The sequence below is a fragment of the Oreochromis aureus genome, linkage group 22, assembly GCF_013358895.1.
Source record: "Oreochromis aureus strain Israel breed Guangdong linkage group 22, ZZ_aureus, whole genome shotgun sequence".
In the NCBI taxonomy this organism is placed as follows: Eukaryota; Metazoa; Chordata; class Actinopteri; order Cichliformes; family Cichlidae; genus Oreochromis; species Oreochromis aureus.
The window spans coordinates 22,312,950-22,327,581 of NC_052962.1; the positions used below are offsets into that span (position 1 = coordinate 22,312,950).

At 38.6% G+C, this 14,632-nt stretch overlaps 2 protein-coding genes across 3 annotated transcripts in view; one reads left to right on the top strand and one right to left on the bottom strand.

Moving 5' to 3' along the window:
* The window catches only part of LOC116322647 (solute carrier family 45 member 4), a 52,686-nt gene extending 47,991 nt beyond the window's left edge, over nucleotides 1-4,695 (top strand). For both annotated transcript variants that reach the window (XM_039605533.1, XM_031742770.2), the window contains one exon: nucleotides 209-4,695. In XM_039605533.1, coding sequence (XP_039461467.1) covers nucleotides 209-389 — 181 coding nt within the window. In that variant the 3' untranslated portion in view covers nucleotides 390-4,695. The remainder of the gene's footprint in view (nucleotides 1-208) is intronic.
* Nucleotides 4,696-7,203: 2,508 nt separating this feature from the next.
* Nucleotides 7,204-14,505, bottom strand: LOC116322766 (G-protein coupled receptor 20). The gene is made up of 5 exons (XM_039605937.1): nucleotides 14,166-14,505; nucleotides 10,383-10,596; nucleotides 9,849-10,105; nucleotides 9,307-9,439; nucleotides 7,204-8,926 (listed from the first exon to the last, which is right to left on the bottom strand). The coding sequence occupies exons 2-5, from the start codon at nucleotides 10,566-10,568 to the stop codon at nucleotides 8,276-8,278; spliced, it is 1,227 nt and encodes a 408-aa protein (XP_039461871.1). The 5' UTR covers nucleotides 10,569-10,596; nucleotides 14,166-14,505; the 3' UTR covers nucleotides 7,204-8,275.
* Between the last annotated feature and the right edge of the window lie 127 nt (nucleotides 14,506-14,632).

The window sequence follows — 14,632 nt, forward strand, 5'->3', positions numbered from 1 at the left end:
GGAACCAGTCACCTAGACTTAGGGACCTGTCCTCAACCATCTGCATGACATCATACAAGAAAATTCTATAGATAAAGGCCTAAATATGGCACTCATGCCTGCGCTTTAAGATAGCTTAACGTTGCAACTGTTTCAATTGACCTACTTAATCTGTAGCTGTTTTTAAGCCCATTGTGAAGTCCTAACAAATGTTTATTTCAATTGGCAGGGACGGGGAATCAGCCAAAGCTTCAGAGAAACGGACTTTGCCATCGCTGGAAAATCCCAATAGCGGCGAAGGGCCTGTTACCGTAGTGATCGAAAAACCCAGCTTCCTGAAACTCAACAAGGAGGGGAAGGCCACCAGCACTACAGCTTCCTGTCAGGTGGAAAATGAGTCTGCTCTGTGATTGGCTGATTGCGCTGACAGACACTTTGCTGCAGAAACAACTTGATTTATCATTGCTGATGGAAAAGACTCAAACGTGTGCCTTGATGTGGATTTGCTTTGGTCCACTCTTGGCGTTTGTTCTGGCTTTAACAGGGTTTTTTTTTTAAAAATTCACATGTCACACTATGCTGAAGAAAACATCGCAATCTGCCGTGGGACCAGCATCACATTAGACCAACTTACCCAACAAAAGTCATTCTGGTCCCAGTGCCGCTTCAGCTGTTGACGAAGTTCCTTCCACTTATCCCTTACGGACTTTTGATCGATCCGTCAGGGTCGTCCAGGATTGAGTAGTTAATTGGCCGTCGTTTTAAGGAGAGGTTGTCTCCTGTCTCTCAGGGCCTCTAGGAGGTGCTACTGAGCAGCCACCTGGACAGGAAACTTCAGGGGACTCGCATACATACGCATTCAAACCCTCACACGCACACATTTCCTCATTTAAGTTCAACACAATCGAATGAACACCCTAATAATGAACTCTATCGATGAACATTAGTCCTTGAAGCTGCAATCATTACAAAATGCTGAAAATCGTTCTTCCGCACTGTGGAGTCAGGTTGATTGAGTTTTTGCTTCGTGATGTGGACGCTGATTTACGAGAATGTGTGTGTCTGCTGACTTAAAACACCAAAACAACCCCAACAACACAGTCGGCTTTGCGGGACATTGCAGCGACACTAGCTTTAAGACTCTAAAGACTTTTGGAAGTGGCATTTTTTGAAATCGCAAGCCCGAAGCCTGGTTCCTGGGGAATTTATTGACCATAAAATTGATGCTGTTGCCCTCTTTCATATGGCAGGACTGACAAAATCTTTAATTCAGCCTTCAACGTGGGGCAAAGAGGACAATAATCCAGAGGATCTGCTCAGAAATATTGAGCATGAGAATAAAGTCGCCTGTATATTGAACGATAAAACGACAGTCAAAAAATACGCATGTTTACCGGGTGAAATTCGACAAGCGTGAAAGTAAGAGCCTAGATGCAGTGTGTGCAGTATATGGGGCATTACAATCAAATATTGTTTTCAAGATTTAGTGAGGAACCACAGTGATCTTTCTGTTTGTTTTGACTAATCAAACTAACCTATGCTGCATGTTAGACGAGCTGAGGAGCGACAAACCAAACACCAGAGAGGAAGAGGAAAAGGAAACAGAGTTGTTCTCCTTTTCTTTACTTTTTCGCTTATTTTTTTGTTTGTTTGTTTAAAAAAAATATACTGTCAGCATAAAGTTTGCCACTCACTGCACATTGTTGGAAAAGAAATGTCACAAGGTTCAGCTGGAAAAGCGTTAACGTTGGATTTGGGGTTCTAATATTTTCTATGGATGTTGAATTTTATGGAAATGTTTAAAAAAGGCAAACAAATCTCCATTGTGTTGACAGTAGTCATTTATGACAACAGTTTAAGGCTTGTTGCTTAAGCTTCAAGAGATGGCCCTGTTGTGGTTCTTTCCACGTCACCAAAAGAATAATAATAGAGTAAATTGTATATTTTTCAAAGCAGACTCAGACATCCTTTATTAAAGCAAAACCTGCAGTTTTAAGCACTGTAACTTTCACAGAACAAAAGATAACACCAAGAATTTAAAGTTTCACTAATTTTGATTGAAGTGTTGTGACATTTATTTTACAATACAGTCAAAAGGCTTTGGGAAAAATGGTTAAATCTGCTGCGGTAGCCACAGCAAAGGAAGCAAAACCGCCGAGGTTAGCAATCCTTAAAGCCAGGATAGATACGAAGACCTGATGACTGAGTGTGCAGCGATGACGTTAAACGATCTTAATCTTCTGAATGTTTCTTTAGCTGATGATGCTGGACGTGTAAAAACAAATTTTCAAGTGTTGTGTTGTTTGTGTCCCGATAAGTCAGGCCTTTAGTTGCAATAAGGACCCTTGTTAATCAGAGTACTGTGCAGAGCTTGTGCAGGCTGAGCAGGGTTGTTGGTGGTGGTGCATATTTTTGGGTCAGTTTTCCTTTCATTTCAATCAGCTGAAGAAAGCAGCTCGAAGGGAAACAAAATGTAAATTGCAGTGGGGGTGATGACTAAATAGAAAGAACTGTTTGTATGTATGAACGTATGTAAAGCATTTCGTGGAAAAGGTGTTTTATTTTGTTTTTTTAAAGCTTGGGCGGCTTTAGAAGAGAATTCCGAGGATGGCTTTTTTTGGAAGGGGGGGACGTGTTTGTGATTTTTCACTCATGTGTAAAGTGTAACATTTTCTTCTAAAACTAATTCGATTCCTTCCATACTTTCAGGTACATAGAATCAGAGAGTAAGATAAAACGTTGCTAAGATTGGATGTTTTAAAAAACGGCCTCTGGAGCCATTAGCCATAAAATATTCTGAATAAACATAAAAAATAATTAAAAAAAGAAACTTTGGGGTTATGGAGCTTTGCATGCGACGACAACGATATGCATGTTCAGAACACCAAAGTATGACTGTACAAATCACTCGAGCTCTTTTCTTTAATCGTCGTAATAGGTCAGGGATGTATTTTCTAATGCATGGCTGGATGTTTGTGTCTTTTTGTTTTCGTTTGAACTTAAATGTGTGTTAAAAAAAAAAAAAAACATTCAACGCAACATGTACTCTTTAAGCTGAAGCATTGTGCTTGGTCTGGGTCAGTACACTCCTAACAGGTGAGCGAGTTTTAAACATCCACTTTATCACTTTTCAGGCTGGAAAGTGAAGAAATGTGTTACAGGATGAGACGTCCTTCGTTACATGTGTAGGTTAGAGACTCCTGGCCGTGAATACTTGAAGTGCAACTAGAGTGTTTCTGTTCCAATGCAGTGAGAAAGTATTTGATTTTATGGGGAAGTGGGGCGGGGTTGTTGTTCCAATGATGTCCCAAGCCTTTTATCACAGACTCTGGAATGTTCCGGCGACTCGGTTCAGCTCAGCCGCTTCGCTCGGCCTGCTGGGAGATTGAGTTCTTAACCTCTGATTCCATCTGGTGACTTAAAATGTTAATGTTTTTTTTGTTGTTTGTTTTAAAGTCAACGAATGTGAGTTTTTTGGGGGGGGGGTTTTGGTTTTGATGTTTGACGATCCAGGGTGGGAGTCCTGACATTGCACAGAACTTGCACATAAGTAAAAAAAAAACAAAAACAAAAAAACAAGTAGAACTTTATTGCAAAAGGAGGAAAAAAAACAAGTAACTGTGGATATTTATTTTTTGAGCTTTCTTGTCTATAAAGGACATTTAGTTTCCAAATGAGTAAATTAAAGCTATTCTATTTGCTGTTACAGGTGAACTGGACTGTGTGTGTGTGTGTGTGTGTGTGTGTGTGTGTGTGTGTGTGTGTGTGTGTGTGTGTGTGTGTGTGTGTGAGAGAGAGAGAGCGCATAGGTCCTCTCACAGCTGGCAAAGCAAAAAGACAGCAGTGTGTTAAAACTGTCATCTCAGTGTTCACTTTTTGGTCCTGGTTCTCTGTTCTGCAATCACCTGGTTTACACTTAGCTCTGGAATCGATGGCGATGATGCCTGAAGTTTTTTTTTTTTTGTCTCTGTTCTGTTGTTTTAATTCAACTAGAAAGTTTTTTGTGTGTGTTGTGTTTTATTTGAATCGTAGGCAGAGCCACACACATAAATCTTTGGCCTTTGTACATTTTCAGTGTTTGCTCTCCACCGTCCGCATCACTGAATGAATGTGGAGACGCGGTGATCCTGTTTCGTATTTCCTGGCAGCAGCGTGACGGCCATGCAGTCAGTCCAGCCTCTGTGCATGTGTGTTTGTGTGTGTGTGGCTCTGCCTTTAGTAAACTGTGTGTTAATGACGGAGGGGAGCGATGCCTATATACTTTGATTTTCATAGAGATTAAATCAAGATGAATACTTAAAGAATGGGAAAATAAATATACGCAGTGTACTATATATAATATGCCTTGTTATTTGAAAAAAAAAGATGTAAATATACATATTTCTCATTTAGTTTCTTCTTTTTTGCTGCTATAAAAAAGATGATTATTTTTGTTAGTAGTGTTGTTTTCTATATAAAGTCTGTATATATATCTCTATGTTATGTAAATATGCTTGAGCCTTCATATGTAGGACTCTGGATGAACACTGTATGGAACGCACCTTAAACTCTGTTCAGAAGCAAACCACCAATGACGTCTTTCATCATTTGGCATTTTCACTCAGAATTCAAAATGTGACAAGAATCAATAATAAAGAAGGGTCTCACCATACAGGCAAAAAAAAAAAGAAAAAAAATCTGCTCTGGTTGAAAATAAAAGTTCATTTGATCAAAAAATTTCTGCAACTGGGAGTTTCTCACTTCATAAAGACATAAATATACAGTGATATCCACAAAATACATGTTTTTATATGCAATCAGACATAATCAGAGAAACAAATTCATTTTAAATATAGAACTTTTTTAAATACTTAGATGAAAATGCTTTGCAGTGCATTTAAATGAGATGAGAAAGATGCTCAGAAAGGTCTTGATCTTGAGTGAAGCTGTTAGATAAGATAAGATAAGATAACCTTTATTAGTCCCACACGTGGGAAATTTGTTTTGTCACAGCAGGAAGTGGACAGTGCAAAAGTTATATAGCAAAATTAGAATACAATAAGAATAAAATACTGTACACAACTGTACAGAATAGAATAAAATAAAATACTATATACAGTAGAATAAATGGAATAAAATATACAATAGGATAAAAATAGAATGCAAATGCTTTATATAACTGAGTAAAAATACAACTATGTCAGAAAAAGAATATTACACTTAGTATTATTGCACATGTGTGGATGTGTGTGTTTGATCAGTTGAGATTAGTTTACTCTTATTAGTATTACATTGCAAAATTTTTTACCACGCATGTAAATAATGAAATATTAATGGATAACAGTGTCTAAAAAAACATGTTAATAAAATGCACTAATGTCTTTCTGTATATTGTTACCTCACTTATTATCTTTAGGGAGTCTTAAGCTTTAAGCAGACTGGTTTTATCAGGCTTGATGCACATTTTCTTGCAAGTAAAAGAGCATCTTATTCCTTGGAAAGTAAGATTTCTGTAAAATATTAATTAAAGGGGAATTAAAGAATTTTCATTCTTTATTATCAAGATTTGGCAAGCATTTCCAAGTTATGCTTTTTTTGTAAAGGCGGTATTTAGAGTATTTTTATCTCAAGAAATGATAAAACTCTATTGCACTTCAAAGAAACAGAAATCTGCACAAGAGGGTGTAATTGCCCTGTAATCAAATGTAATTAATTAATTAATTTACAAATTTAAAAATCTATTTGTATTTACCTACAAATACAAATTTGAGTTGTGGATAATTGCGCCTAACTTCTGGGTATTTTACAGGAAAGGCGACACAAAGTACTTTAATTGCTCACAGTATAATTTGTGTCTACTTAGAAGTTAGGCGCAAATCAAAATTACTGATACACTGTGTAAAATTACTTAGAAACCACTTAAATTTAATTACAGTAATTAATTGTTGTAAATAAAAATACAACAATAAAATATGTTAAAATTCCACTTAATTACAAAGAAATTACACCCTTAGTTGTGAGCTGTATTATAAAGTGTTAGTTGTTTAGTTTTTATACTAAACAAAGTAAATAAATTGTGATCCATTGAAGTTACCAACCAGGTTTACTCCAAAAAAGCAAATATAAAAATAATTATGTTTTTGTGACCTCGCTCGTGTTTTTGTTTGCTTGTTTTTTGTTGGAATGCATGTGACTGTTGGTGAAGCAACCTGCTGGTCTGCAGTTTCAAGACATTTTTTCATGGGCCAAAAAAAGGTTTTACTCAGCATCTTCAAAGCAGCTGATTTGGTTTCCCATGATGCATTGCGGTTAGACTGCTGAGAAGGAAGAGGAAAACTGGGAAAAAAAACATTTTGTTGTGCAGAATCAGATTTCTAGCACACACACACACACACACACACACATGCACTGCACACACTGGGTTAAAGCTTCAGCTGTTTCCATGAAGAGAAGCCAGAGAAGGAACCTGAAACTGGTGTGTGTGTTTAACCCAGACTCATCATGTGGTAGCAGGGCCAGCTGATGGTAAGTATTCGTGTGTGTGTGTGTGTGTGTGCGCGCGGGCGCATTGGTATAAAGTTGCAAGCCAAGGTCATCACAGTTACGTAAAGTGAACTATGATGACCCGCTGCTTCTCTGGAAGGATGATGGAGGGAAATGCAACTCAATTTAATGTCTCACATTCCTGCTATGACTGACACCTCATAGCTCTACTCTTATTTCATCAATAAAAACTAAACAAAGAGTTTTATGCACTTAATACACAAATCCATTAAAATCTTTTTGTGTAGGTGAGTAGTCATAAATCTTTTTTTTAATTTATAAATTCAATTCATAATTCACAATTTTTTTTCACCCTGCTTTAGAACACACAGATATTTCAGTGGATAACAGCAGCAGCTATGAAATACCATAATCTGTTATTGGATAATGTTATTTTTCATGAACAGCCCCACTGTGAATCAGTGCCAGTGTGATTGTTCTGGACGACATTCTTCCACCGCAGGGAGACGCTGTCCTCTGGTGGAACAAATCAAACATTTTATTAAGTACACCTAGTACCATGTGGTCATAAAGCAATAGACATGATCATGAACAATACTCAGGTAGGCTCAAGTGTTTAACAAGGAGTCAAAAGAATGTACCTAATAAAGTGTCTGGTGACTATTTCTTTTAATAACAACAGATACAGCCAAAGAAACAGCACTTTAACTGCAAAAAGTACCACCATCACTGCATTTTCTTTATATAAATCATTTAATACACTAAACAAGACAAACAAGTCAGTAAAAATAGCAGACACTGACTCAAAAACAAGCAATGCTGAGACAAACTAACAAGGAGAAGAAGAAGAAAATGAATTTATGATAAAGTGACTTTATGTTAGTACATAGTTTGATTGATCCATCCATTTCTTAAACATTTAACTTGCATCTACTGAGTCCTGAATTATGGAGAGGATGTGTGTGATCACAGCCTCTAAAATGTAGCCTAAATTTAAATCCAGCCAAATAACCTGATGTACTAGAAACAAAGCAGTGCTTTTGTTTTTCATCATTTCCTGTCTTTGTGATGCTGACATTATTCCATTTAATCATTTTTTAAATTATTAACAAGTCATAAAAAGAACATCACACTGCATATCCCTAAATGTTTATACACACAAAGAGTGCATTTATCCTATTTATGTGTCTCGAGACTTCAACCCTCTGAAAGCCCCTTTGCTTTGCTCATAACTCTATCTGTTATTCTTCATTTTAATGTTGCAGATGTCATTTTTGAAGGCTTTCAACATTCAGTGTGACTCAACACAGAAATATTGATGAATCAGAGTCAAATACAGTATAAAAAAATCAAAGCAGTCAAATAAATAGTCCACAAAAGTACAAAAAAGGAGTATTTCCATTCTAAATAGTAGGATTTAGTCACAGTAGTTTGCTGGATTTGCCTACTATACAACTGTTGTATTTTTGTTTTTATTTTCAATGGACAAATTTTAGTTTAAAAAAAGAGAGAGAAGGGTAATAAAGGGACAGGTATAGCGTTGTTTAACTCAAATTGTGTGCAGGAATTTACAAAGAGTGTTAAAGAAGTATCCAGAAAGAACAATGACTAAATAAAAAGCTTGTTTGTGAATAAAAAGGGTTTTTTTTCCCGTAGTTATCAATCAGAATTTTTACATCATAAACTTTGATGAGGTGCCAAGCATCAACTCCCCTCATACATAGTTTTTTTTTTCTATGTGTAATCCAGCAGCTTTTGAAACTTGAAGCAGTTTAAGTTCATTGGTTTCACAGCAAAACAAACTCGACATGTGTCACTGTCTCCAGCTGTCTCTCTGAACTATGCCATCACTGGTTTCTGAAACATGGCCGCCTGTCCAATCAGAGTGGTGTGCGCTGGCTGCAGAGAGGGGTGCGCTTGTGAGCGTTAGTGTGGCTATGCTCTGAGCTATCGCCAGTGCCGTACCCGAGCATTTATTCACCGAATTCCTCTCCCCTTCGACGCCGCTTGTAAACCCCACCTCCCCGTCCTCCTCTCTGCCTCTCCTTCTCCTGGTCCTCCACATTCTCTTGAAGCTGTCCGTCACAAAGCAGTAAACCACTGGATCCAGGCAGCTGTTCAGGCTGCTCAAGGTCACGGTGATGTGATAGGCAAGCACATCCCTCGCCCCTTGCCCGGGCGCCTCCCCTGCCACTCTGAACTGGAAGTAAACCAGCACCTGGCGGACGTGGAAGGGTGTGAAACACACAGTGAAGACCACCAGGACGGTGGCCAAAAGCCTGATGGCACGAGTCCTCCTCACCCTGCTCTGGTGGGGCATCCCGCTGTGGCTGCAGGAGAGAAAACAGGTGACGCGCAGAGTGAAGACCACCACGGCGAGCAGGGGGAGGAGAAACTCCAGGATGGTGAGATAGAAGAGGGCAGGGAGGACCATGCAGGAGGAACTGAGCTCCAAAGCTGTGGTCTAGAGAGAGAAGGAGAAAGAAAAAGGAGAGCGATTGTATCATGATTTAGCTTTTTAGCATTTTTAGCTTGTCTCAGCTTGACAGTCTGGTCAGCTCTCCTCTTCTTTAGATCCTGACTGTTCTGCAAACCAAGACTCCTCCTACTTTGCTTGCAACCTCATGAAAATCACTATTTGATTAATTGACAGTCATCAGTTTTGTCATCACTGATAAGTTTTGACACTCAGGATAAACTAAATCCGCGTCATTAACCAATTCATAGACTAAATTATGAACTCAATTATTGCAATTAATTTATTTCTCTTTTTAGGTTGATTTTGTGGTTTCATACACTGAGAGCTCATCCTGTGTGTGCTGTGTTTTTAGTGTGTCTCTTCACCTGAAAAGAGTAGGTGACCACGACTGCAATGAACCACACGGTGGCACTGACACACCTGGCCGCTCCTATGGTCCTCCAACGATGAAGGGTACTGGATGCGTGGACGACAGCGAGGTACCGATCGATACAGATGCTGAATAGAAAGCCATCAGTGAATATTGGTAGACGAGACATATTATTTCAATTTATTTTCAGATAAATTTGAATACTAGGCTTCTTTAAGGCTTCACTCCTTAAAACCCTGCCTTTCTTCTGATTGGCTGCCCCTTGCCTGGCTTCCACAAACAAAAGCTTCTTTCATCTCAGTCCTAGCCTGAGATGATAGTATAAAGAAATCCATGCCAAACTGATATCACCTTGACACAAGAACTGGAAATCAAGAAATTAGACCAGCCAGAAGCCAAACTCTTGGTCCACGGGGTTATCTGTGTGTGTTACCACATTGAATATGAGCATCCAACTAAAAGAATGCACATAACTAAAAATAATGAAAAGCATAACAGCTCCTCATTATGTGATAAATGAGGTTATGACTCACCCACCTGGTCAGAAACAGGATACTACAGTACATATTGACAAAGTAGCTGAAGGTGTGGACGTATGAGCAGGCCACACAGCTCCCTCCACTGTGGTACAGAGCGATGCGAGCCGGCAGCGACAGGGCCACCAGCAGGTCAGCCACGGCCAGGTTTATGGTGTAAACCACGGAGGCCGAAGAGTGTGCAGAGGCACCGCAGAAAACGTAGAGAGCCAGGCTGTTGAGGACCACACCAACCACCAGCATCAGACAGTTAAACACCTGCAGCAGGGAGGGATGGACCCTTAGTTTATTGGTCATGCACAGCTACTTACATATTTAAAGGCTTAGTGTCTTCTCAGTCTGGGATATTCTGAAGTGCACAGGTACTGTGTGCAGGATTTTATGCTATTATTGAGTCTTAATCTATTTAATTTTTTAGGTGGGGTCCTTGCTTTTATCTTCTTACCCTAAACAAGTGTAAAAACAACTTAAGTAACTGCACAGAAATAGCAAATACTGGAGTGTAACATAAGATTTATTCAGCATTTGATCTTACCATCAGAAAAACCCAGACGGTGTAGAAATCTTGATACAGCTGCATGTCCAGGTGGGCTAACCTGTGCAGGTATGCGGTCCCCCATTCCTGGTCCCAGGTGTTGCAGTTAGTTTGGTGTGAGTTGAAAAGTGACAGGAGAGGCTCAGCAGTGGAGTTGGAGCTGATGTTGGTGAGAAGGCTCTCCATTGGTTGGAAAAGATGAATGACAGGTAGGCTGGTGAGAATCAGGGAGTGAAGTAAAGTAAAAGAAAAAAAAAAGAAAAAAAAGATTTACAATGTTTTACTTAAATCAATAAATACAAATAAAAAACAAATTACAATGTCTATATTATGTTATGTCAACTTTAGAGGAATAATTCCTTTACTATAGTAGTAATCTCAACTGGAAGTCCAGCATAACATCTGCTTTCACACTTTCAACGTATTATTTCCATGGTAACAATGCAAAATCCTTCAGAAAGCTAGTTATTGGAACTGGGATTGTGTTAGCAGACTGTTAATGTATAGCTGATGAATAAAACAACTGCTTGTTGTTATTTTCAGTTAAAAAACCCACAATAATAATGAAGCAAGTGGACTAAATAAAGAGAAATACGGTCACCTGGACATTTCATTAGGCACAGCTGCTCAGCCGCTCACTAACATTAATATATTTAATCAGCTAATCACGTGGCAGCAACTCTCTGCATTTGGACAGCCTGTTCAGGTGAAGCTGAGCATCAGAATAGGGAAGAAAAGTGATTTGAGTGACTGGACGTGGTATGACTATTGGTGCCAGATGAAGTAGTCTGAGTATTCCAGAAACTGCTGATCTACTGGGATTTTCCCATGCAACCATTTAGAATGATCCAAAAGACGAGAAAATATCCAGTGAGTGGCAGTTCTAAAAAAGATAATGTCTTGCTGATGTCAGAGGCCAGAGGAAACTGATCAGACTACTTTGGGCTGATAGGAAGATAGTATCTCAAAAATACTCAAAAAGAACAAGTCAAGGCATACAGAAGAGCTTTTTTGGATGCATAACATGCTGAAGCTTGAAACAGATTGACTACAGCAGCAGAAGTCCATAATGATTGCTACTCCTCTCACCAAAATTGTACAATGCTGCCTGGTCTGATTAGTCTCAGTTTCTGCTGGTAAGGTCAGAAATTGGTGTAAACAACATGAAAGAATGGATCCATCCTTCCTGCCTTGTATCAAAGGTGGTAGTGGTGATGATGTAATGGTGTGGAACAAATTTTCCTGGCACACTTTTGGCCCCTTAGTACTCAAAGATCATAGTTTATTGTTGCTGACCATGTCCAATTATGACCACAGAGTACACATTGTCTGATGGCTACTTCTAGCAGGATAACAAACCAGGCCACAAAGGTCAAATCATTTCAAACTGGTTTCTTGAACATGACAGTGAGTTCACTGTACTCAGGTGTCCCCAACAATTACTGGATCTCAATCCAATAGACCGCCTTTCAGATGTGGTGGAACAGGAGATTCACAATGATGTGCAGCTGACAAATCTGCAGCAACCGTGTGATGCTATCATGTCAATGTGGACCAAAACCTGTGAATAATGTTTTTAGTACCTTGCTAAATCCATGCCACAAAGAATTAAGGCAGTTGCAGAAGTAAAGTACTATTTCTTGATGCATACCTTAAAAAATACTGTAGCACTTAAGGCATTTTTAATCATTTATTACTTTGTTAATGTAGTGAGGAAAACAAATCTTTCAGATTCTTTTCTTTTCTAAAGGGTAAAAGCTTTTTAGGATTATATCCAGACTCATTCTATCTACTTTTTTTTAACCTTTTTTTTCCCTCAGATTGTTCAGTAATATCAGGGCGTCTTCATTACAGCCTCCCGGCAGTAATTTAAAGACAGATGCCTTAACCTTTTATCCTGGACTCAGCCTTGGATACTGTATGGTAAATAGTTTCAAACAGCTTAGTTCTCCAAACTCACACACACACAAAGACACACACATACGCACACTAAAAACTAAAGGAGATAGCTGTGACTTCTAGGGATGAAACCATGGCCAACATCAGCAGAAATGAATCCAGACAGAGAGACTTTGGAAATCCCGATCCTATAAACAATGTGCTCTTGTATCGTAGAGGCAACTGTATCCATCTTCATCTCCTCCCTAAAAGGATGTGACACTCTCAACAAAGTTAAGTACACGACCGTGTGTGTTACTTCAAAGACGGAGCACAGCATTAAGATGAACCCTGCCAGCGTGCGCGGCTATTTAACACACCACTGACATGTGTTGTGTTGAACATGATGTAGACGGTTGTCTTAACCAGATAAACGTGATCAGTGCAACATGTCCTGTTTAAAAAACGGCTGGACTGTGTTCACTTTCAAGGGGCTTAAAGAAGTAAAAAGACTGGCCAAAAATAGTGTTGATATTTCAAAGCCAGGCGGGAACAGATAAAACAGTGTGATAAATAAGGCGTTACGACATTAGTGAATTTGTTATGTTCTGCTTAAGAAGAACTGGCCAAACAAGCTATTCATTAGTTGGCCAAAACTGTTTCACCCTTAACTTGAATGTACTAACTTTTCCCAGAGCTTTGAAACTTATCACACTCATTTTCTATGGAAATAAACTTGTTGTCGTACAATCTCTGTAGTTGTTCTGAGTTCATCCAGAGCCCTTACAGGACCTTTAGCCAAGTTGGCTTAAAAGTTAGTTTCAGCTTGTTTCATCTGATGTATCATGGGAGCTAAAATGATTTTTTTTTCTTTCAGCAAATCTGTGGAGCTCCCCTGGCAGAGCTTGCACATCACATACAAGCAACTCAAGTCCTTTAAGAAGCAGCCTGGATTTGAGTCTGCCCATCTTTCATCTTCTCCCTCACACTTTCTGTCCCTGTTCATGCGTTTCTAAAAGCCCCAAATTAAATCTCACAAAAAATGTTTATTTACTCCTGACTATTCGACATCAGAAAAAACATACATTAAAAATGTCCTCCTTTACTTTAAAAAAAGTAATTTTATAAAAGATAAATGTCTTAAATAATGCCATATTTTACTCAGCAGATCCTCTCATTTTGGCCAAAAGTGTCTTTCCTTATAAAAACCAGAGACGGATGAGCTCCCATTGGATAACATGTGCCGCTGAGAGAGGTCTTTCCACTCTTCATCATCATAAGACAGTTAGATAAAACATGGCTGTCAGCCTGGATTTTAAAAAAGAAAAAAACTCTCCAAGCAGCTATCTTCTTTGAAACTTTATGGTTATGGTAAAATATTATAAAATTATTATATTAAAGATAAACCAGTGAATGACTCTGAAGCCTGCAAATGTTTTTTAACATTGTGTTAATCACTGCCGCCCAGCACCTGCAGACTTTACAGATGCAGACGTGCATTTGCTTCATAGGTTCACTTTTAAATGAAATGACTAGATCATATAAAATCATATCTAAATCTATCAGGTCTTCCTTTGAGCTAAACCCTCACGAGTTAAATTCAAGCTTTTTAAACTTTACATTTTGCACTCTTAATAGAATGAAAACTTTTTTTTGTGTACAATTTCCAATGAAAAAAACCTGTAATATGCATGTACCAGAGGGAAAGTACTGTAGGGTGAAAATGATGTGGATATCTCCAGGAGGACAAATGTACACAAAGAACCTTAAAACTGCTGCTCAGAAAATGAGGCAAAGTAATGCCGACTACTGTCCTCCTGGTCTTTAGGTACAAAAAACACAACCAGAAAAAAACAAAAAAGAAAATCAGAATCAAATAATGATGACTGAATGGATTAAACGTACCTGGAGAAGAGAAAAAGTGTGGAAAAGAAATCCTCATGCAGTAGACTTGTGCAAAAGTCCTTGTTGTCCGATGATATAAATAAAGAGATCCTCAGTTGCTTTTAATTTCATACTTTTATCTCCTCTTCATTTCGTACATCCTTTGGTCTTTCAGTAATTTGCTAAAAGGTAAGGAAAGAATAGGCCCAGAGAGTCAGATGTGAAGCTCTGGGGCGGAGAGAGTCCTCCAATGGAAAGTAGAGTTCAACAGGCGGACCTCCTCTTTAACTCATTTCTTTCATATTACATATAACACAAAATGTAATGAAGATGTATCAAAAATGTATCAAATAACTCTGTCATTTTCTTTCTTCTCATTCCCCGTCTTCTTCCACCTTACAGTTTCTGCTTTGTCTCATTTTCCACCTCTTTAGTTTGAGCTTCTTTTCTTTCTCGGCCTCTTGTCAAATAGGACATCTTCTAATATA